The sequence below is a fragment of the Harpia harpyja genome, chromosome 1, assembly GCF_026419915.1.
Source record: "Harpia harpyja isolate bHarHar1 chromosome 1, bHarHar1 primary haplotype, whole genome shotgun sequence".
NCBI lineage: Eukaryota > Metazoa > Chordata > Aves > Accipitriformes > Accipitridae > Harpia > Harpia harpyja.
In genome coordinates, this window is record NC_068940.1 from 77,048,376 (window position 1) to 77,071,446 (window position 23,071).

At 35.3% G+C, this 23,071-nt stretch overlaps 1 protein-coding gene across 6 annotated transcripts in view; it reads left to right on the forward strand.

The window, feature by feature from the left end:
• Nucleotides 1–23,071, forward strand: part of DGKB (diacylglycerol kinase beta) — a 365,482-nt gene that overhangs the window by 96,603 nt on the left and 245,808 nt on the right. For all 6 annotated transcript variants that reach the window (XM_052801099.1, XM_052801089.1, XM_052801081.1 and 3 more), the window contains 8 exons: nucleotides 241–276; nucleotides 1,836–1,976; nucleotides 7,157–7,206; nucleotides 8,563–8,637; nucleotides 9,182–9,301; nucleotides 19,046–19,163; nucleotides 21,959–22,047; nucleotides 22,128–22,244. In XM_052801099.1, the coding sequence (XP_052657059.1) occupies nucleotides 241–276; nucleotides 1,836–1,976; nucleotides 7,157–7,206; nucleotides 8,563–8,637; nucleotides 9,182–9,301; nucleotides 19,046–19,163; nucleotides 21,959–22,047; nucleotides 22,128–22,244 (746 nt within the window). The remainder of the gene's footprint in view (nucleotides 1–240; nucleotides 277–1,835; nucleotides 1,977–7,156; nucleotides 7,207–8,562; nucleotides 8,638–9,181; nucleotides 9,302–19,045; nucleotides 19,164–21,958; nucleotides 22,048–22,127; nucleotides 22,245–23,071) is intronic.

Below are 23,071 nucleotides of genomic sequence, written 5' to 3' on the forward strand. Positions count from 1 at the left end.
AAACCACGACAAGGATTTTTAGTAATTTTTAAATGTTACCAATAATGAAAAAAACTGACCATACTGGGAAATAAAGTTGTCAGAAACGTTTAACATTCTTCTGGAAAATGGAAAGGTACATGAGAGCTAGAGAAGATCACAAGGAAAGTAGCAGGGTTTATAAATCGCTCTGGTATGTGTCCGTTTTTTTACTTGGTGTTTCTTGGTCCACTCATGTCTATTTATAAATTGTATTTTCAGTGAAAGTGTCTGAAGAGAGATGGAAACAGATGCCAGGTAAGCAGCAGCACTGTAAGTCGTCTGTAAGTCAGCACATTGCAGCCACCCCTCTCCCACCTCTGATTAAGAAGTAATACTTTAACCTGTACCTTGCAGCTGATGATAAGCTAAAAGATACCTTGAAATTGTATGCCTTCTCATTTGGATTTCAGGACTATACATTTTTGAGATGAATTAGCCCAAGTTTTATAATACTTTTTATTCTGTGCATAAAATTCGTGTAAGACTGGAATGTGAACTATTTGTGTAAATTGTGTGATTAAAGCTAGCATCTTAATTGATTAACATTTATAAAATGTCTTAATTTTAAGGACACTTAACCAACACACAAGCTTATTTAATAGAACATTGCCCTATTAAATCTTTTTATTAATTTAAATATTACTTTCAGTGTTTATTATCTGCCTGAAACCATGAACATGAACTTGATTCAAAGATATATTTTCTGCATGCCAATTTTCTCTTATTTAGTGAATTATTTTTTTTAGCATGTGTACCTCAGTAGACCTTTGAAAATGTGTTCAGATTGTAATGAAGTTTTTCAAGATAAAAATAGGGGGGGAAAAACCCCACCAGAGTTCTGTTTCCCTTTGCTATAGTAATTAACTTGTCCAAAACAAATGGATGAGAGAAATTATGTATGCAGGTTATGTGTGCAATGACGAATCTGTTCTGAATTAGTTATAGAAAATATTTAAAACAGTAAATCCTTTTGTAAAGTTTCATCTTTAACATCACTAAAGTCAGTGAGAAATGTAACAAACTTGTAAAGAAAGTTTTATTACTCCTTTCTCTGTGTTCTCCTGTCCTTCCCCCTTTTTTTCCTCTATTTACTAGTCCTGCAGATTCCAGTAATATCATCAGGACCAATTATATTAATGTTCTCTTGAAACAAAAAGTTTGGCAATGTTCAAACTTGTATTCCAAGTGGTACACTGGAACTGCTCTTGATCACAGTGTTTGAGCAATTATCATGACTATTATTTAAATTCTGTATTTATTTTCGTAGTATTCTGTGGTCGAGACTTCCATGTTTTAAATGTGTGTTGCTCTGACGCACATCTGGCTGTGTTTTTGGAAAGACTACACACTTGGGTATTATCAGAGTTTTCTTTGACACTAAAACATCTTCAGTTACTGTGCTGGTATCAGTCTATAAGTTAGATGAAGCTTCTATGAGCACAAGGAAGTGGATGCAGGGTTGGGCAGGGATTGTTTTAATACTTAAATTAACATGTAAGGTAGTAGAATAAAAACGTTCACCAAATTTTTTGGTAGTCAAAAGATACCAGATCAACACAAATGAAAAAAAGGGTTATGCCATTCCCATGACTGATTTTTTTTTTTTCAATAGTTTTAAAACCTGACTATCATTTTAATTTTGGCTTTGCTGGATAAACTATGAACATGAATTGTTTAAAATGTCACATTTATATTTAAATTAAGAAGGCATCTGAGATTCACATAAAATGAAGATGCATATATGCAAGAGTTATGTTTTCATTTTCTGCTTACATCATACATCACGAGTAACAAAGGCTATGTGTTATTTCCAGGTCTGAGACTTAACAAAGGCACCTCTACATCCCGACCTCCTACTCCTGCCAACTTACATTTACCAGACATGATCCAGCTGAAAGATATTGTGTGCTATTTGTCACTGCTAGAAAGAGGAAGACCTGAAGACAAACTAGAATGTATATTCTTTTTCAAGTTAATTTTATTTATTTATTTCAATAAGTCATGAAGAATTCTGTTTCTAAATTTTCTGAGTTCAAGATTCAGTTTTGAGTAGCTGCATTATAAAAATATGGTTCTAGGTGACCATTATTGCAGAAATGATCTTTTATTCTTCCTAATAGTATTAATTTGATGAGATTTTAACTAAATTCTATCTAGCACATGCCAAGATGGGGAGTAAGGATCTGCAGTTAAAATAATCCTTTCTATACTGTTGTCTCTTGATGAGTATCAGATCTAAGAAAAACAAATGAAATATACTGAAGAGATAGAGATATATAGAAGTGATGAATAATCTGTAGAAAACAAACTAATTCAAACAAAGAATAGTTGTTAATACAGGCTGTGGGTCTGTAATACTAGTAAGTACAGAAAAGCCAAGAATGATCCAAGTCATGTACTACTGTTGGGAATGAGTGTTTGACACTGGGAGTTAGAAATTACTTGATTTTTTTTAATTAGGGGCCTGATTCATTAAAGCCCAATGCCTCTACCTGTTCAAAAAATAACAGTTTGATCTGCTAATTGGAGAAAAAAAGAAAGAAATCACGTGTTTCCCCGTTACAGAATTTTAGAAGCCATTTTTCCAGATAGATAAACAGTCAATCCAATCATATAGTCCTTACTGAGACCAAGTGTACTTGGGTATACATAGCTGGTCTGTCTATAAAAGAACTGTAGGATCAGGCTGTAATACTGTATGGAAAGTAAATACCCAATATGAAATCAATATGACAATAGGAAATGCAAACAGTAGGCTACTTCTACCAGAATGAGAAATTCATTACAAGGTTACATGACCGCATGTTGTTGAAGTATCTTGATGTTTCATTACCTGTAGTTAGTTTACAATGACAACTTTGTACTCTAAGAAAGATCACCTACACCTTTGCCTCAGCAAAGATTATAAGGAGCTGTCCCCAAGTTTGGTAATACCAGTTTGGTATCATGTGATTAGAATATGAGGATGTATGCATAAATGTGCATTCAGAACACAAGCATAGGAAAACTAAGATCCTAGGATTGAATTAAACTTACAGTATAATAACTGTTCCGTGGTAGCAAGTTACACAAGCCTTATCAGAGCTCTGAAGAGCTCTGTGCACAAACCATAGCATGAAACGGAGATCAGTTGCGTCCCCTGGTGTCAGGAACTGGTACAATGAAAAGGGGGAGAGACAGAGGAGCAGGCGATGATTTTAGTGTAGGGGATGTTCCATGAACTTCTGGCAACAGGAACTGCATAGGCAAAAGATGGTGAATGATCTATATGATTTAGAAGCGATATCTAATAAATCTACGGTACTTACATGTTCTGTATATTCAAGATCATTTGCATTTACTGCATATAATTAAAGTCATGGTTATTATATAGGTTTATTTTCTACTTTGTCATACAGAGTTGAAATATACCACATGTTGTCACTGTCTAGTGTCTAAATTTTGGCTTATACTGTACTGTTAGTATGCAGAATTCCCTGTTGATTTTAGTTGAATTGTCCTTATACATTAATGGGATAATTTAAAGCTTTGTCTGAAATAATTTTATAGCAGTAGGTGTGGTGGATATAAGGTAAATTATAAATTAGTAGCAGTGGAGTGAAAAAAGAAAGGGTGGCTTATTCCAGGGTTGCCAACATTAATATTAATACTAATCTCAAATCATGATTTTTTTTTTCTGTTGACAAAAATGGAAACACTCTGAATCGTAGCTGAGTGTTTGGAAACTTGATTGATGACAAACAGAACATGGAAGCAGTGCTTTCAAATAAAATATGATATAAGCTGGAGGATTTTTTAAGATAAAATACACTAAGAGGAAATAGTGTTTCGCTTTTGGATCTATATGATCTATGGATTTTCATAGATTTACAAATATTCCAGCAGATAAATGGATTCTCTAACCTATTAACAATGTATTTCTAGAGGTCTTAAGCACTGCAAACCTAACCTGTTTGACATGCTCAGAATATCTGTTATTCATAAACTGTATGTGGCCTGAATATAAAGAATATCCCAAACTTTTCTAGCAGAGATAACACTAAAAGAATTTAAGTTCTCTTTTTAAGGTCATAATGCAAATAGTTCAAGGTGTAGCTATATTGTTAAGTACCTTCATGCTCTGTGGCTCAACCTGCAGACTTGATCCATAGAAACCAGTTTCTGCTCTCCATGTTGTTGTCACATGTACCAAGCTTTACTTGCTGGTGTCCACACTATGATTCCTGAACGTGTGCCAGGAGGCAGTATGAAGGGTATTAGACATAAATGGTATGGAGGAGGCATATGACCTCCACAGGTACCGTAGCTTTACAAACATAATATGCTTACAAGTGCTCAAACTTCTTTCCGCGATTATGAACAAAAACTCCATGAGCTGTGCAGTTTTTTGCCAGTTTCTCTTATCAAGACTATCAATAACCCCAAGTTACTCTGTTTCTGTTCTTTCCATACCAACAGAAGCTTCAAGAATGCCACACTGTTCTTCTGTATTTTTGCAGTAGTATGATTAGTTATAGTCTGTCTTTTTGCTATGCTATGTAGTTCTTGGACACTCAGGCTTCTGTGGAGAGTGACAAGCCCTACAGTTTTCAAAGTACATGCGCTGGTGAAAACAGGAAGTGCGTAGAGCACTTGTTTGTGCATGTGTTTTTGAGAATGAATTCCCCAATTTCTTCTCAAAAGAACATAATTTTGAACTTTGGAAATTTCTGGGATGGCACTTTTTGTCATATGCAAGATTAGAAGTTCAGAGGTTGCAGGTGAAAATGTAGTAGTGCAGCAACTGATCTCATCTTGGTAATTTTATTTTATTTTAATACATTTTTAATTATTTACAAAAGGTATGTAATCTAGTAATAGAAATTGAGTGGTCAGTCAGTGCTATCAGTTGAAGGATGGGAAAATAAATATAAAAGATTGACTTGGGCTCTGTAGTTTGCATCAGAACTTTTGTTCAGTTATTTTAATCATTTTGTTGTTTTTTTCTCCTAGAGTGCATAAATCAGCAAGAACATGAATATTTAGCAGGGTGTGAATAGGAAAGAGATTGCGTGCCACACCAGTAGCATAGTTTTTCAGAGTCTAGCCAATAGCACAGATTTAGGCTTTTCACTACCTAATACATATGTAATTGGAGAGACTTTGTTTGCTACAAAGGTGAAACAGTTATAATTATGCTAATGTCTGTTTTTAAGTGACTGATTAGAAATACTGATTCATGTTAAAGGAAAAAAAGTTGTAAACATTACTTCTCTGGAGTGGGTAAAGATCAGGGAGATGCTAAAACTTGCTTTCGTGATAACTGTAGAACATTCTTTCAACCAGAGCATTACAATCACAGAGGAGGAGGAGGAGGGAGAACCAAATGATTTGAATTTTATCACTGAGTGATGCAATGATTCATCCCTTTGGAAACAGAATGCTTAATGGTACCTCTGCCGGATAATATTAGCTGTTGTTCTCTGAGCAGGTTTGGTAGAAGGTGTACTAGCAGGGACAGTACTAATCTCTGGTGGCTTTTAGCATTAACTGTTGTTTTACACTGAAACATTTCTGCTGTGTAATTCACAGGCAAAGAAAGATATTTTTGTAGATTTTCTTAGCCTATAACTAATGAATAATGGACCTTTGTAGCTTGAAACAATGTACTACAGTAAATATTTTCAATCTTATATTACAGCTCTTAAGAGCAGTGCAACGTAGTGGCAAAAATTGCTGAAGTGGTAGAGACGTATAGTATTTACCTTTTTTCCTCACAGTTAGCTGAACAACTTGCGAATAAGATGAGGGATATAAGGGAAGCAAACCAATTCGTGTATCAGTTAAATATGTTTTGCTGTAAGTCAAAAATAATAAAATTATTTCTGAACTCTAATTTCTAATTGCTAAGAACTTCCTCTCATTTCTCATTATATTGTTTCCTGAAAACTGTGATAAGCTTTGCTTGCAGATTTTATTGGACTGTAACAGCATTTGCTGTGGATCCAATGCGGTGGTATTGTTCACTGTTGAATACGTCATATGTTTCCAAAGACATCTGATAAGACAGTTTATAAGCAGATTGCTTGGCTTTTGCTATCAGTCAAGGCATTACAGTGTCCTGGAACCACCTGTATATGGGCTCTCTTCTTTCTCCTTAGGAAATAGATCTAGGGGAAAAATATGAGCACTTTTGAAGGGGATGGTGTTTAGATTTCAGAGCTCTGACAAACTGTTCCAGAAAGTAGGGACAAAGAGTGAGGTATTTGTAGGCTTCTGGTTTTCATCTTTAGCCTTTTAACAGTATTCCTACCAAAACTTCAGGCTTCTTTCTGCTCTGCAATCTGATGCAGTATGTGATCAGCTGAGTAAGCTGCTTTGAAATACCTTGGTAATGGTGGATATACCCCCTCTTGTGGCTGGAATCAAGTAATGATACAAACTTGAAAGTATATATTCTTTCTGGCTATTGTCAAAATGCAGCTATTATTGTCTAGGTAGCTCCCCAAAATGTTGGGAATACATTTTCAAATCGATGAAGCAAGTCTGGTCCTGGGAGGAGTCATGCTGACAGTCTATGAGAATGTTTATTAGTGGATTTGACTGATTAGATACTTCAAATAATAATCCTCTGTTTCATTCAGTTGGTCAGAAAGCATTTCCAAAGCACTATCACTATTGAATAGTGATAGCTGCAACTAAAGGAGTAGGATAGCATTGTAACTTAAGCAGGCTTATCAACATTTGACTGACCAATTTTGTATTACCCTATGTTTGGTGAGATGACAGAGAAGGGCCTTTTGGTGGTACTCCTCATGAATACAGATCATCTCTAGAAGGAGCCAGAATTAAGTTCACAGACCAAATTAGCTGCTGGAGTGCTTATGTGGAAAAGGTGCAATTGCACTGTCCTCCTAATACGTCTTGTTGGAGGCAACTGTGGCAGGGTAGTCGCTGAGTGAACCTCTTGCATAATACAAAACGTTTGGTGGGTCTACAGTTAGTGTGATCATTAAACGAAAATGTTAATGTTTGTCCTTTCTTTGAAACTCAGGTTTGGTTGTTTTGTGGGTGGGTTGGGTGTTTTTTTTGTTTTTTAGGAAATAATGTTACTACGTTTTCTAACTGAGTTTCCTTCTCTTTGTTTCCTTTTTAGTTATGTTTCGCTTATATGATACAGATGGGAATGGATACCTGGATAGTTCGGTAATGTTATTTATATATTTTAATGCATTGTAAGAGTATGTCATAATGGTATACCTGTACAAAACTACATTAAGCCAAATCAAGTTTATATTCTTCCTGAATTAATAGAAGCAGTATAAATTATAGTCGATTAAAAAGTCACCCATTTTGAAAGTAACTCTTCAGTTTTCTTCTCCATTAACCTGCTGCTTCTACAACTGTATAAATTTTCAAATGCTGACACTGCTGTTGTGGAGTCCTATTTTATAGTCTTCTGATTTTTAATCATATTACTGTAGGAGATACATTAATATGATTCCTAAAATTCTAATATGCTGCTGGGAGATGTGCATGAAAGCACCCTTTGTAAAGATTTCATTAAAAGGGGAAAGTGTGAGAGTCACACAGTGGATGTATGTGGAGAGATGTCAGAACTTCCATGTTGTTATTAAGAATATTAAAGACAAAGTTTTAAGGAGTAGCCCAACCGAATGTTTGAAGGAAAATCAGAGATATAGCAATCATTTTAAAAATGTAACTATTTGTTTTCTGTTAGCTAACAGAAAGAAGTATTTTATTGGCAACTTTCTTTTTTCTTTTTTTTTTTTCCCCCTTCTTCTTTTGTATCTCCCTGAAGTAAGACACCATAGAGTGGATTGGTAAAGAGGAGGTGATTCCCATAAGTGACAGGGGAATAGGGAAGCTAAGTTATACAGAGGTATAAAGTAAATATTGTATCATAGGTTTAGGCAATACAAAATACGAATTAGGTAACTAGTGCATAATCAATACACCTGAGTGTTTAGAATGGTTCTAGATAAGCATTTGGGCATGTTTACAAACCAAGTTGTATACATGAATATGGAAGAGCACTAGTGATAGGTGATCAAGGGAAATGCCAACACTGTAAGGGTAAGAAAATATCTCTGTATTAGTTTATACCATCCACTTTATGCCTTATTTCCATTAGAAAGTTGTGAATTATACACTTGCTGTTAAAAAAAGAGTTTGTTAGAGTGCTGGAATTTAAAGGACCTTACATCATTATATCACAGGGTGGACTTCAGATCATGAAACCCATGCTCGAATGATCAACTGGGAAGGAAGAATCTATTACTACTTTCAACCCAGAGGCTGTCCTTTGGTTGTGGAGCTGTATTTCACCTCCCTGCATGCTTTGCGGTCCATGCCTGATGTTTTGCTAGTGAAGCGGATTCACCTAAGAGTGTACAGCTTCCACTGTAAAGGACATTTCATTAGGAACGTTGATGAAACAGTGTCACTGAATGCAATATGTTTGAATTATAAGTTGCTTGCAGTAGAATTTGTGTTTATAATATTGCATTAAATATTATCATTTTTTTTGTTCATCTGTAGGAGCTGGAAAATATCATTGCTCAAATGATGCATGTTGCAGAATACCTTGAATGGGATGTTACTGAACTGAGTCCAGTAAGTATCAATTTTACCACAAGTTTTTAATGTTGCTAGAGATGGCATTTAATCATTTTGTGATACTTCACGTCAACGTGTGATTCTGTACATTAGTAAGATAGAAATAATAATATTCTGTGCTCCCCTGTACATTGTCAATTAGCACTTTTATGAGTCTTTTTCTGATGAAATCTTATCTATGAAACATTTTTGCTAGTTTAAGGTTTTTCTTCAGTGCATGCAGTAATTAACATTTATAACACAGCCAACTGGTTTTTCTGAAAATTCCTTTAAAGTAACTACCTCTTATTTGTATTGTACATAGTAAGTACACAAGGGGACACAAATTGGTTTGGGAACTTTGGGTGATAATAAAATGTAAATAGGAGTATGACACTTCATTTTCTGAACTGTCAGTATTCATTTTACTACAGGTGCCATACAAATAATATTTTCCTTAATTTTTGCATGCGGATGAGGGAATTGGAGATCTGCACATGTTCTAACAAGAAGTTGCTATATTAGAATATGGAATTTATGAGATTTTTCATTAACTGTGTAGATCCTTCATGAAATGATGGAAGAAATTGACTATGATCATGATGGTACTGTTTCTCTAGAAGAGTGGATCCAAGGAGGAATGACAACAATCCCGCTCTTGGTCCTCCTTGGGTTAGAGAATGTAAGTATTAACATAAGAGTGTCAAGTTTCTGCTTGCATGTCAGCTGTGGCGCTCAGATTAGTTTCTCTGTGGCCTGTATGAAGAATGGCTTTTCTTTGTTTTTCTTTACTATGGCTGAATGACATGCAAAGAACAGAAATGTGTCCTCAAAGTCAAAGGTACGTTAGCATGTTTGAAGCAACACCAGATGAGCCACTGCTGGAGCTGGAAGCTGTAAAACGCTGATTAATTTGTCCTATTAACAGCATACTGTTAATTCCTAGATGCAGTAATATCTGTTAAGAATGTTTTACGACCTGTGTGTATGTTACAGCTGGCTTGGAGCAGTATCTAGGCTTCTCAGCATGGTGCTGTGTTGTGTGGCCTAACCATACTGAGTCACAGAACAATCTAGGTTGGAAGGAGCTTCTGGAGATCATCTGGTCCAACCTCTTGTTAAAGGCAGGGCCACCGATTTTGTTATCCAGGGCCCTGTGACGCCCACTCTGGAATAATTCCAGTGAGGTGGATTCCACCAGTTCTGCAGGTGACCTCTCCCAGTGTTAATTGTTCTCAAGGGAAAGAGCTTTTATCTTACACGCAGATGGAATTTCTTCCGCAGCGATTATTACCCATTGGCTCTTGTCCTGTCATGATACATCCCTGTCAGGATAGTTCTTCCATCTCTGAAACTACCTTAATAAAACTATACTAAGTAGCAGTATCAAAGAGTGCGCTTACACCAAAGGGTAGAGTGTTATGAAAGAAGAGCTTATGTTCTGTACATTTACAACTTCACATTAAAGATAAGACAGATGTAATATGATCAATTTTATACCAGTTCAACACAGCTGTTTTAACACTGGCATGTTGCCAGTGCCACCTGCTGTCCTGTATTTGAGCTACTTTTGAGCATATGTATCTTAGCATATGTTTCAAATGCTTTTCTGTTGACAGAAAACATTTTTATTTAATTTTTTTCTGAAGTCTTTTTGAGATATTGAGGTGAAATAATAAATAATATTTACTTTCCCCATATACTGTTGCAGCCTGAACTAAACCTAGACTGCTGTAGTGGCTCTATGGTATTTTATTTGCACAAAGAACGGTCAGACTTTCCATAGGGAAGTATGCAACAAAACAGTGTGTTTAGCAAAAGATCTAAAATTCTTGCAAAATCCTATCAGTCAAATTACCAGCTAAATATCTGAATTGAGGATAACTTTCAGTACATTTGGATCACTGTAAATACTAGTTCCTTAGTTCTGTATGTGTGACTGAGTAACAAAAATGTTAAATTACTTCCCTGTCATCAAACAACAAATCTTTGTCAAGTTGAATTTTGTTATTTCTACAGATTTACTCTAAACAAAGGGCAGCAAATTTTCTCAAGCAATCAGTATAGCAAATAACTAGTAATCATTTTCAGTACAGATTTTTTTTTGTGACAGGTAGTGTAGATATTCTGGGAGTATTTTTCAGTGTCTACACTTCATTCTTTCTAAATTTAAAACTGCTTAAATTCTGTGATAAATTAATGCAGATCCTTCTGTAGAAGTTTATTTTCATATTAAAGCAAAAGCTATTAGAAAGAAGCTATGTAAACTTATGTTATCAGACATTTTATCCTTTTGAGTATTTTTACTACTTATTAGGTAATTTATCTTCCTGTGCATAGCTTTACTACAGAAGTAATAAAAATATGTAAACAGTGATCAAAATTCTGTAGCATGCTATCAGCATGTGTCAGTGTTTCTGTCATCAAGAGTATTCCCAGTACTTTGTGTGTTGAAGAGACGTAAATGTACAGTTGTGAAAAAATATTATAATGGTATGCAAAATATCTTTTTGATCAATAAGCATAGTTTTGTTAGTTGAAAGTTGGAGTACAATGGATAGGGTGGCTTTTAATGCTTTTTTAATAGTTTGCTTTACTGTGAATGAAGTCCATTACCTACAGAACTGTATAAGCTGAATTTGTAGTCATTTGCTAATGATTTACTAGGAAATTATGCCATCCTCTAAAAGGGCTCCCATTTTTCTTTTCATGTTTAAAAGTGCTCTTGATTTCTTAAACCATTTGCCTAATATGTAGAGAAAAGCCAGATTTTTAAATTTTCTATCAGACCAGCAAAAAGTTACTACTTCTGTTTGTACACAGTTTTAAATCATCAAATCTAAGTGTATTTTAGGACATCGAAAAGTTAAATCAAGAAAGTTAAAACTCTAATGCTTCTTCGTCGTTATTTTGTGTAAACTGATAGCATGATTTTGATGGTTTTACAGCATCTAATGCATTACCCAAGCTCTTCATTCCAGTACATCATTCCCATTAGTGGAATGCTATTATTTCTTTTTACATGCAGTTGTCAGATTTTTGCAAACCCAGCTTCCCAGGACTCTGCTTTTTGGCTGTCTTTCTCTCTCCTTTTAGTTATGGTAACGAAAAGTAAGACAAGAGTCTTTTGGACTCAGTAATCAAATAATAAACTTCTGATATCTTAGTTTTCCACAGGCTGATTAGTATGTGAAAATAAAGGGCACAACCTACTGGCTTATGCTGCTTAGACATGTCTAGGTAGTCTTCACATGTTGAAAATAAGCCCCCCCCCCCCCCCCCCCCCCCCAAACAACCAAACAATTCTCTCACCACCTTTTAACTTCAGCCAACTACGCTTTGGCTCTATGCTGAACTCAGGCAATGATGAAATTTTAAATCCAACAGATCAGTTTCAGAGCTTGTCCAGTACAGTAGTGACAAAGAATTGTCACTGTAGTTTATTTAAAAAAAGGTTATACCAATGAAGCCTTCAATTTGTTTTGGGTTGGGGTCCAGTAACTTACTGTAATATACTTAACTCTTGTATAGAGCTTGTACAAACAATACAAGATTCTCAGCTGGTGTAATTTGTTATGCTAATAATATTTATTTCAGCAGAGGATTTGTCATAGTACCTTCAGAATTTGGTACCTTGTTTGTACTTAATCCTTAAAAGCTATATAAAAAGGTCAGATATGTAAAAGTTTTATATTACATTTAAAGACTTTCAGTCAGTTTTTATTACGTACTATATTAGATACTTTAGTTACAATAATATAAAAAATGGAACTATATTACACAAAAATAAAAGAATAAACAAGTTAGTGTTTATAAACAATGGGGTTGACATAGCCTAATCTCTCATAGGTTTGTGGTCTTTGTCCTCTGACTTCATCAGTAATCCTCTTCTGAAAGAGACAGGAGTATTAGGTTGTTATTACAAATATTAGCCAGCCAGCTGTTGCCAAATTAAAAGTAGTAACAAGGAAATCTGCCTGACTTTCCTTCTGAACTCTTTCTCTCTGCCCGCCCCCCCTTTTTCTAGACTTTCATGAAACTTCTAGTGCCTTCTCAAATTTAGTTGAGGTTATTAAATTAATTTAAAAGTTGCTGGAGCAGTTGAGAGTCATGGAGATAAAAGGACAAAGAGCATGAATAAGTCTCATTTCTCTAGGAAATCAACCTAAATATCCAGTTTATTTTATCTTACTGGGTTTTATGCTTTCTATTTCCAACTAAAACTTCAGTTTAGAGTTGCTGTGAAGGTAGAACTTGGAAATACAGAGAGTTTTATCTCTGGGTATGTTCCAGGATAGAAACAGTGTATTCTTATTTTGGTGGTTTTCAAAGCAATTGATGTGCTAAACAGTTCCAATACAAGGTAAGGAATTTAAATAAGAACTTAATTGGTTCTTATTCTGTAGGGGTGCTGTGATACACATACTCTTTGGAAATCTGTTTTGCAAGAAAATACCTTGGAATTGTATATGTGTATAATCCATTTGTACTTGGATGACTACACTTTTTCCACTTAGCAGTGGCTGAATGTGTTCTGTACTGCACCTTCTGAAACCTTTAAGACCCATAATTCTTACTCTGAGGTTTAGTTGTGCCAGTTTCATGGAAGTTGTTCCAAGAAATTCTCTCATGAAAAGTGAGAATTTCATGAAGAAAAAAAAATATAATTAGGTAACTATAGAGGAAATTGTTATTTATGTGGTGCAATTTTTAATAAGAAAGGTACGAGGTAGAGTTTTTTGCTGAGTGTCACACTTCAGTCTGCAATTTTCAGAATCCTCATCAACTTCCCAAATTTATTTTTGCTTCTTAAGGCATTTGTTTGTCTCCCATCCAAACACAGATTGGACAGAGATGTCCCTGCATGACTCCTTCTGGTTGATAATTACACTTTTGGGAAGTGGCCTATTGCATACTAGTGACTACTAGGCTATTTATTCTACTCCACCACAGTAGAAACCTTCAAACTTTCTGACCTTTTTATTTCATTCTGCATTAATTTAGAGTAGATCAACATTGTCAGTGAAGTTTGAGAGTTACCCCATTGTCTCTCCTAGCATTGCTTAAAATGTGCTTTGTAATCTGGGCAGAAAAAACCACTTAATGATGGTTTGCTCCTAAGGGTTTTTGTCAGCCATTAACATGGTACTCTGCTCTTTGCTAGGAGTTCCTCACTTTTACAATATTATTTCACCCTTTTGTGATAAAAGCACTGGATTTCTTTTCTAAAGTAATTCCATGCCAGATATTTTGGCCTCACTTCTCTTGTAACGGATCATTCCTACCACCTCTGTCAGTGATTCTACAAAAAGCAGGTATAAATTGCAAGTTCACAAGTGCTAGTGTTTAAAAAAATCCCGTGTTTTAGGAGTGGAAAGTATTTCATTCCCTCTTCACTGGCCACTAGATGTCACAGTTGCACTGTATGTGGTACTGTACAGTTGCTGAAAAGCTGCCTTAAGTTGAGAGAGAAATTGGAACAACAGTAAATGCTTCGTAAAGTCATCAATAATCTGAAACCAGGCCACTGTGCCTTTCTTTTAAGTTACCAATTGTAATTTTTAACCCATTTCACCTTTTAAATCAAGGTAAATCTCAATGGGACAAACACATTTGTGTTGAAGTGTGACTATGCTTCAATTAAATCAGAAATAAATACTCTTACAATTTTATTTTGGATCCCTAGGCAGCAAATATTATGCTATTACACTCAAAGAATTTAAAAGGTCACTCTTATTTAACCTTTTTGATTAAATATGGGATGGAATACCCAAGTGTGAATCTACACTTGAGAAATACTGCTTCTTATATTGTCCATTGCATTATTGTTGGCTTACTTTTTGAGCTCTGAGTATGTGAAAGTGGAACCAAACTGGGGACTGGCAAACATTTGCAAGTCTGGAGTGGGATCTGTTGCACCACGAGGAGTGTCTCTCAGGCTGGTCTGAAATGACTGTTTAATACCTAGGCAGTTTTGTAGAGTTGCATTTCTTTCATTCAGCGAGGATTGAAGGCGATCTGGCCCTTTATTGTCCCCGGTGATATTTTTACAAGTCCCGTCTGAAGTCTAGCAGGTGAGTTTTCTAAAAGGCTGAAGTGCCGGTGAGTCATATGCTATTTCCATATGTACAGAGGGCAAAACCAATCCCCTGCTAGAAGAAGCTGTAGCTTACCCTCTTTGTGCTAGCTCCTTACCAGCCTGGAAGCAGATTGACCCTAAGTGATAACGGGAGCTATTTTACCGGTATCATTTCACGGCGTTGCCAGCAGAGGGGGTAATGTTAATGCTTTGTGAGACTTCGTAGCAGGAGCTGCTACAAAAGTGCACATCTCTTTTCTTGACAGTGCTGTCTACTTTTATGCTGTGCTAGCTCTCACTTCTTTTCAGGAAGTTTGCAAATGCCTTTCCTTACTACAGTCCTGCTTTTCATTTTGCCTATAGGTTGATAAAAGCCCAGAAGAAGTCAGGAGTAACTCTAATCTGTTCTGTGTATAAGGTGTAAAAATAAATGATATTTCGTGCAGGTGTACAAATTTACCATTAGTTAAAATGTAATTTCTGCAGCATTTCAGTCTCTGCAGATGACAGGTGACTATCAATTTAGGGACAGGGAAGCTTTGTAGTGTGGCTAATTATGAAGCTTGTTTAAACAAATTAATTTCCCCTCTTGTGCTCCCTTTTCTATGCTGTCATTTTCTTCTGCATATCAATGCTTAAGCATTTCTGGGTGATCAGAGTAGTACAGTAGGTGAGTGTGTGGATGAAGGCTGGGGAAGTGATTTTTTTTTTTTCTTCTTTCTCCAGCACACACACACAAAATATCTCAGAATTTGGAAGCGAGGAGCCCTCCTGAATAGCATGTCTCTTGAATGAGGTTACTGCCTGTCCAGTTGAACCAGAACAGATCTAGAACCCCCTCTCTGCAAACCAAATCAAACAGAACAAAACCTGACATGAATTCTTTGCTGAGAGCCACCGAAGGAATGTAGAACTTAACTGCATTTGTATTAAGACGAGGTGCTGCATGGTTTAAAGGACACTTTTCTTACCTTCCCACCAACTGAACAATACCCAAAGAACAGTCAAAAATGTCTTCAAGTCATGTAAATATTTTTAAAATAAATGAAAACAAAATAACAGCAGGCAGTGAAAGAATAACTTAGCAGACTCACTAACATCCTTCTCCCTTGGCTGCTTGTTACTCTTCTCATAGAAGAGACTGAGCATGCTGGTATTTCAGACACTCCGTAGCTATTGTAAGAGGGGATACTTGCTAGGATGAAAATTTATCAGTGATTTCATTACCTTTTTTAAGTCACAGAATCTTGAGTTTTGTGCTTGAAACCTTAAGATCGCTTTGGCTACCTTTATTTACAAATATCTAAAAAGCTCAAGTAAATTAATATTAAACCAAATTACAGATGTGTAGCTAAATTCTGTGACTGCATAAAATTTTCTACTAATTCTAAGGCTGGTTCTTTCATGGTTGACTTGATGTTTAAGGTCAAGTCCTTTTGGCAATCAAGTCCATGGTAGAAGGGTCAGGACCATAAGTTAAGAGAACCGTTGTTAACAAAATAAATGTTACTATTGTCATTATGTGTTAAAGTCGATGTATGGCATATGGAGGCTTCATTTTCAGTGATGTATAATGAAGTGAGGAAGAGATTTTTACTGTACCTGCCCTGCTTTGAGATCTTCTTAATGACTATTTGTTTTTAAACTCTTTCTCAGGATATGGAAGCAAAATGAGTGAATGTCAGTAAATGCATTGATGTGTGAGAAGTGTGGATTTTATTCATACTTAAAGACTTGCATTGAGGGGGCTTTGTTTCACATTATGTCTTTTTTTTTTTTCCTTGGCAGTGTTTTAAAAAGTTATGTGCATGCATAATCATATGCAGCACTTTATTGCTTATTTTTGGCAGTGCACAAGAGCAAAAATTTAATTTGCTATTTTCCAAAAGTGCATTGTGTTTATGTAATGGATTTGCATCAGTTGCAGTCTGTAACACAGTTAAGTGTTTTAATTGGCAGAACACCCACATCAAGACTTGTTTGTTTTTCTGATAAGGAAAATGCCAGCTAAGTTAGTCCATATGTTCTGTTCAAATAAGCAGCAACGTATTCACATGTAATGGCCATTCTTTAAAAATAAAATTAAAATGAAAAAGTAACACAAAACTAATGTGGAAGATGGGCAAGTTTACGCATAATTATTAATTTTTGTTAATTTTCAGAAATAGCAAATATTTTGCTAAAGAAAGCTGGTCAGCTTGCATTTTAAGTGCTTGTGGATTATGACTGTATCTGTTGATGACATGAGTAATGTTAAAATGAAAGTGTACATTGGTTATTGTTTTTTCTCAGTAGGATTTACATGGTCTTTATTGTCTAGTGAGTAATTGTCTGCTTTCAGGAGACTTGAAACTCACATAATATATTATAGTTTAACAATACTTTAAAAATGTATGAAATGTGGTAGTAAGATGGAGAGAAAAATAGAAGTTACAGAGCTCCATTTAATGAAATACATCCTCTTCAGCTGCCAGTCATGAAGGAGCTTGACAGGCTTCTAGTGCTCCACAGCTGCAAAATCTATTTCTGCTTCTTCAGGGGAAATTGGAAAACTTCCACACTCTTTGCCAGCCCGAGAATCCCACATTAGGCATCTGCTCTGCTCCTTTTGCAGAAAGGGGACCCTGACATTGCCCAGCTGTCAGAGATGGCATTTGAACTCCTGCTGATAGTATCAGGGGAACTCCACTTAGGCTCTGATCCCAATATCTCAATACAGAAAAAATATTCCAGCTGAATTCAGTTCCTTTTGTGTCTAGGTAATTTGTAGGAATTATTCAGAGTTGTGTTCTGGCTAGGACCTGGCTTTGAACCAAGCATTTTTAATTTCTTGGAGTGCTGATTTTCCTTCAGGATTTTTTTTTTTCCCCACAGGGATGAAGAAGTCTTCATCATCTTTGACTTGTTGTAACGGCTAACTCTTAGAATAGAGCAGTACTGATTTTTAAGGATGTAACTTATGCAGTATATGCTAATATAGGACCAAACTAAATTTTTATTAAAATTTATGTCCACTGACTTATACTGACTGTCCTTATCAGTGAAAACCATCATATTATTGAAGATCTAGTCAGGCATATTGTATATATATGATGACAAATAGTAGTAGTTTGATGTGAGAAATCAGAAACTGGGTGAGAACCAGCTATTGATGTGGCTTCTGATAACCGGAAATTGATGTGGCTTCCTTTAGGTATGTGACAATTTCATTTTGGTAATGAAATGACCAAGACGACTGTAGTGTTTCAGTAATACACAATGAAGAATCAGACTACTGCAGTCCATTTCCAGCTGACAGAAATTAACTGCCTTTGTTCTACTGGATGTTATATTTGGTAAAAAAATAAATATTTTTTCTTTTAAAAAGTGTTATTACATTAGGTTGATCTAATTTTTTTAAAATCAAAACCTCTGATGATTGCAAAAAGGAAAAGGTCTGATGGCCACACTTGCCAAGAAACCTGGAATTTACAGAATTAATTTAACAACTGTACCAAGTGCGCATCATTTTAAAAACCTTCTAACAACAGTGAGGTCTCAGAATGATTCCATGAAGAAGGAAGAGGAGAATTACGCAACCGAAAGCTTACTTTTATAAACATAAATGATTTGATAATATTTTAGCTGTATGCATAAATTACACTGGGCCCCTGAGTTGTAAGTGCTGATCAGTTCATCAGTCTATTCATGCAAGATTTGGGTATAGTGCTACAGCTAACTGAAAAACATGGGCTTAAATGTAACGAATTCAATTGTTGGAGAAGAGGTCCAGGATGTAAATCTCACCCTTAAATACTTGGGTTTTGATAGACTATCGGCAGTAGATTAACATAAATTAAAGCTGGCAATAGGTATTATTGTGCTGTGGTTAGATTTCCCACTTCACATATGTTGATACATGTCCCTAATTCTAAGGGTCGTTAAGAATATCTTTGTACTTTTAAAAAATTCTTTCTATTGTTTGTTTTGGGGAGTTTTACCTTCTAACCTGCAGCACCTTTATTTTTAGAATTAGTCTAGAAAAAATTTTAGTTAGTTTTAATACTAGTTGTAATTTAATATCAGCCTGGATTTATTGCTAGCATTGTGTTGCAGTGGTGACAGCAGCCTCGTGTTTTCTCTGTGTCATCTTTGAAACACATGTATGTCCAGGAGCTTCTGAAGAATTTTTTATTATATAATTGCCTGTGTATTTAGAATGATTATACTGTGATCTGGTACAGAGTATTAAATGAAGTAACAGCTTGTCTTTTACGTTCTTGAGTCAATCTTCAATTTTTATTGGCACTTATATATTTCATTGTTTATTTTATTAAGTGAAATCTGTTTCTTTTATGTCCTGTGCAGAATGTGAAAGATGATGGGCAGCATGTATGGAGACTGAAACACTTTAATAAGCCTGCCTACTGTAATCTTTGTTTGAACATGCTAATCGGAGTCGGCAAGCAAGGTCTCTGCTGTTCTTGTGAGTATAAGCATTTCAGTGTCCATTTGCATACATGTCTTTTCCTAGAAATACTGTGCCCACTGCATAACAAAGAACTAGCAGCTTCCCAGTCCACAACCATTGCCAGCACAATGGCGCCTCCCCCTTTGTCTTCTATGCTTGAGTGCTCAAGGTTCCATTTTTACTTTTGAGGATATTGGGCTTTCAAAGCTGTTGTTTGAGGGAGTTTTCTGTATTATAATAGCTGTCAGTGTTAGTTCCTTTTGGAGCCTGCCTCTTTTTTTTTTTTTCTCTTTTTTTTTTTTTCTTTTTTTTTTTTGTTTTCTCTTAGCAGGTATCATGCTTAAGTTTTAACCTTATAGTTTTGTTATTCTTCTTTTGTATATGTTAATAATTATTCATATTCTTTAATGGGTATCAACTAGCATGTAAGTCCCATATTTTTTATTCAAATTTTGCACAGAATTCTTGTGTTGTTAATTGTGAAGGTCAAAATCCCAGTTTCCCAGAAATCAAGTTTCTGTAACACTTCCAAAGTTTTGTATGTTTACTTGGTTTGTAATCATAAATCTCAGTCTTGCCATCCTTTCATATATTAACTGATTATAAATTTTAACGTAAAGGAACACAGAAAAACTACTGCATCTCATTTGACCTTCATTACACCATTAGATGCAGTTACTACAGTGCAATTCCTTGAGTTGTATCTATGTATCTCCTAATTATCTATGTTTGGTCAGCTCATAACCTGTATCTTGAGAAACCAAATCTTGCCGAAAGATACTTTGTCTCTGTTTGAATGTTTCAAAAGATGGATAATCCATATCTTTCTTTTGTGGTGTGTTCCAATGATTAATCATCTTTTTTTAAGACCTATTTTCTCATTTGAATATGTCTGGTAGAAGGTTCCAATGATTGGTTCATGTTGTGCCCTGCTCCATTAGATTAATGAGATCTTTAGTACCCACTGTATTCTTTTCATGATGGTATCAAGTCACCTTTCTTTGTTCTTCTTTGATAAATTAATCAGTTTCTTAGTGTAACTTACTTTCTACATTTTTGATATGAAAGATAGCCCATCACAGCTGATTAGGACCTTTCCGTCTGTACAATTCTATTGATTTAATTTGAGATTAGTCTGAATGAATGAGGGTTTTGGAATCGACTATTTCTCTCTCCTCTGTGGGCCACAGATCTCTTTAAAATATAATTCAGATGTAAATCCTTCACGTGTGCTTTTTCACATCATATAATTTCATTCACAGTACTATGGAATGAGAGAGATACATTTATTAAAATTCAAACAATTAGAAATTGCATAACTTCAGATTAATAAATGCTGATGACAGTAACTGAAATATATATATATAAAATGCTGAATTGACTCTTAGATCTTGAAATGTTACATTCTTTAATATTCTTTTATGTCAGACTGATGTAAACTTAATCCTTGTGAGGAAATATAAGATCCGTGTATGTTTGAAAGAAAATTCTATTGAGCAAATAATGTAGCTCATCTTCTTCAGTAGTTATCAGAAATGTGTAGATGAGTTATATAAAGTAAACTGCCCCCAAAAGACCAGCCTTACAAGAGCTGTAATTTTCTTTGCTGCAGTGTACCTCTTTAAAATTTATTTGTTATTGTGCTTGGCATTTATTTGGTGAACAATAGTCCCAGAGTATCTGAAGAACATCCACATGCTCCTTTCAGTTACTTCATGCAGCAAGGGGCATGAGTCTATGTACAAAACTATTCCACTATTTCCTTGTCTCACTAAGCTGCTTCTCCAATATATTTTCAAAGCATTGCTATAGATTTCATTATTTGCATTTTAGATTGTGTGGGAGGAAAAAAAAAAAAAGGGAAACTGCAGGGGGCCTCACCATCCCTCCATGGTCCAATCAACAATGTTACTCCCTGCAGTTTGTCTGATTAATGGCTGCGCCTCCCACTGGGTTTGTGTAATAGGTGCAAGCAAGGTGTTTAGAAGTACTTTGTGCTTAATTGCTCTCGAGGTCAAAAGCATGAGACATATACCATGCAGGGAGAAATTCATTCCTAGTTTTTAATAGTTGACTCTATTGAATGCAGGTATAAGCTGTAGCATTACTTCCTCATCTAGGCACAGTTGTACAGTTGAAGTTAGGAGAGCTTTGCATTGTACCTGACACTGGTATGTTTTCCAAATGCAGCTAGTGTGATCTTTACAGACCTGGTCAACAATAGTAGTTACCTAAAACTGGTGTGGAGGGGTTAGGAAAAAAAAAAGCTTCTCAGGAGTTGGTATTTGGGAAAGTAAGAGTTAAAGTTAGGGTGATTGCATGGAATGCATGAAAACAATTGCTATCTGAAAATGCATTAATCAGCCATTTAAGATTTATAAATCAATAGAAGGAACAACATAAATTCATTGGCTTTTATTTTTGTGCTTGCCAGCTGCTCTCATGCCTATAGTTTGTAAAATATAGATTTCTTTCTACTAGCAAATGACACCAAACCATTTGGCAGTCATCAATTTGTCTTTAATATTTTTTTCATTTGCCAATTATTGTGAAAAAAATTAGCGAGCTCTGATTTAATTAAGCATTTCCTGTTATGCAATGATAGTACATTCTTGGATTTCTCACTTGCATAATATTTCCTGTTCTAATTGGCCTTTTGTATTCCATGGAAAAAACAGTCTAGTTTGATTTTTCATTGACTGATTGGATTGATTATATAGAGATGGCATGCTGGTAACGTTATTTGTTTCATAAAAATGTAGTCAGAAACACCATTGCCTCAACATCTATTAATGTGTTTCTTTTTTCAGTTTGCAAGTATACAGTCCATGAACGCTGTGTCTCAAGAGCTCCCGCATCTTGCATCAAAACATATGTAAAGTCCAAAAAGAATACTGATGTAAGTTTGGGGTAGCATTAACTTTGCGATGTACCTGTTAATTTAGTAACTCTATGTATATCCACACTTTTCTTTTGCAGGTAATGCACCATTTCTGGGTAGAAGGAAATTGTCCAACAAAATGTGATAAGTGTCACAAAACTATAAAATGTTACCAAGGCTTGACTGGACTTCACTGTGTTTGGTGTCAGATCACAGTGAGTATACTATAGTAAAACCTTTAAGCACAAGCTAGAGAGACAAAAGTCTGCATATCTTTTTAATAGCCTTATAATTCAAAAGGTCTCATTCAGTTTTGTCATCAGGAATGGATAGCGTGTGTTTAAGAAACAGTATATGCAGAATATTCATAGGTGTCCTTAATTGTTGCAAGCAAATACGCTTAAAGGTGTACTCTGCTTCAAGACAATATACAAATGGAAATAATATATGTCACTCTAAAGAGCAGAATTCCCAATCTACGTTACAGAAAGACTATAAAAGAGTTTTCAGTACCGGCGAAGGTCAAGGTCACTGTGACACTAGGGCAAAATCCTGATTTGTGGTGTACTGACAGGCAAATGAAATTGAGGACATCTGATAGGATACAGTGATTTCAAGTGTCTGGGAATAATAGCAGAGACATCTTGATAATATACTAATATGTGCACCAAGTCTAATATATACAACTTTTGTGCGCTCCTTATTCAGCAGGAACCAATAACTGGAACTAATGACATTCAAGGAACACTACCCTTATAAGTGAGATCTTCATGCTAGAAGAAGCAATGCCAGTATTTCTGTTCCTAGCCAGGGCAGGATTTAAATCTAAATGGGGAGAGATTCAGCCTTCTCCTATGGTTTTTGCTTTTTTGCTGATATCATTATTATTATTGTTATTGTTATGGAACAGCAGTTGTTTGTTCAGTGTTTTAAATAATAATATGAGACTGAGGCATTAGTGAATGTTTGTTTTCAACATACAAGTTTGGATGTTTTATGACATATTTTCTTAACACAAGAATACAAAATATGAAACATCATC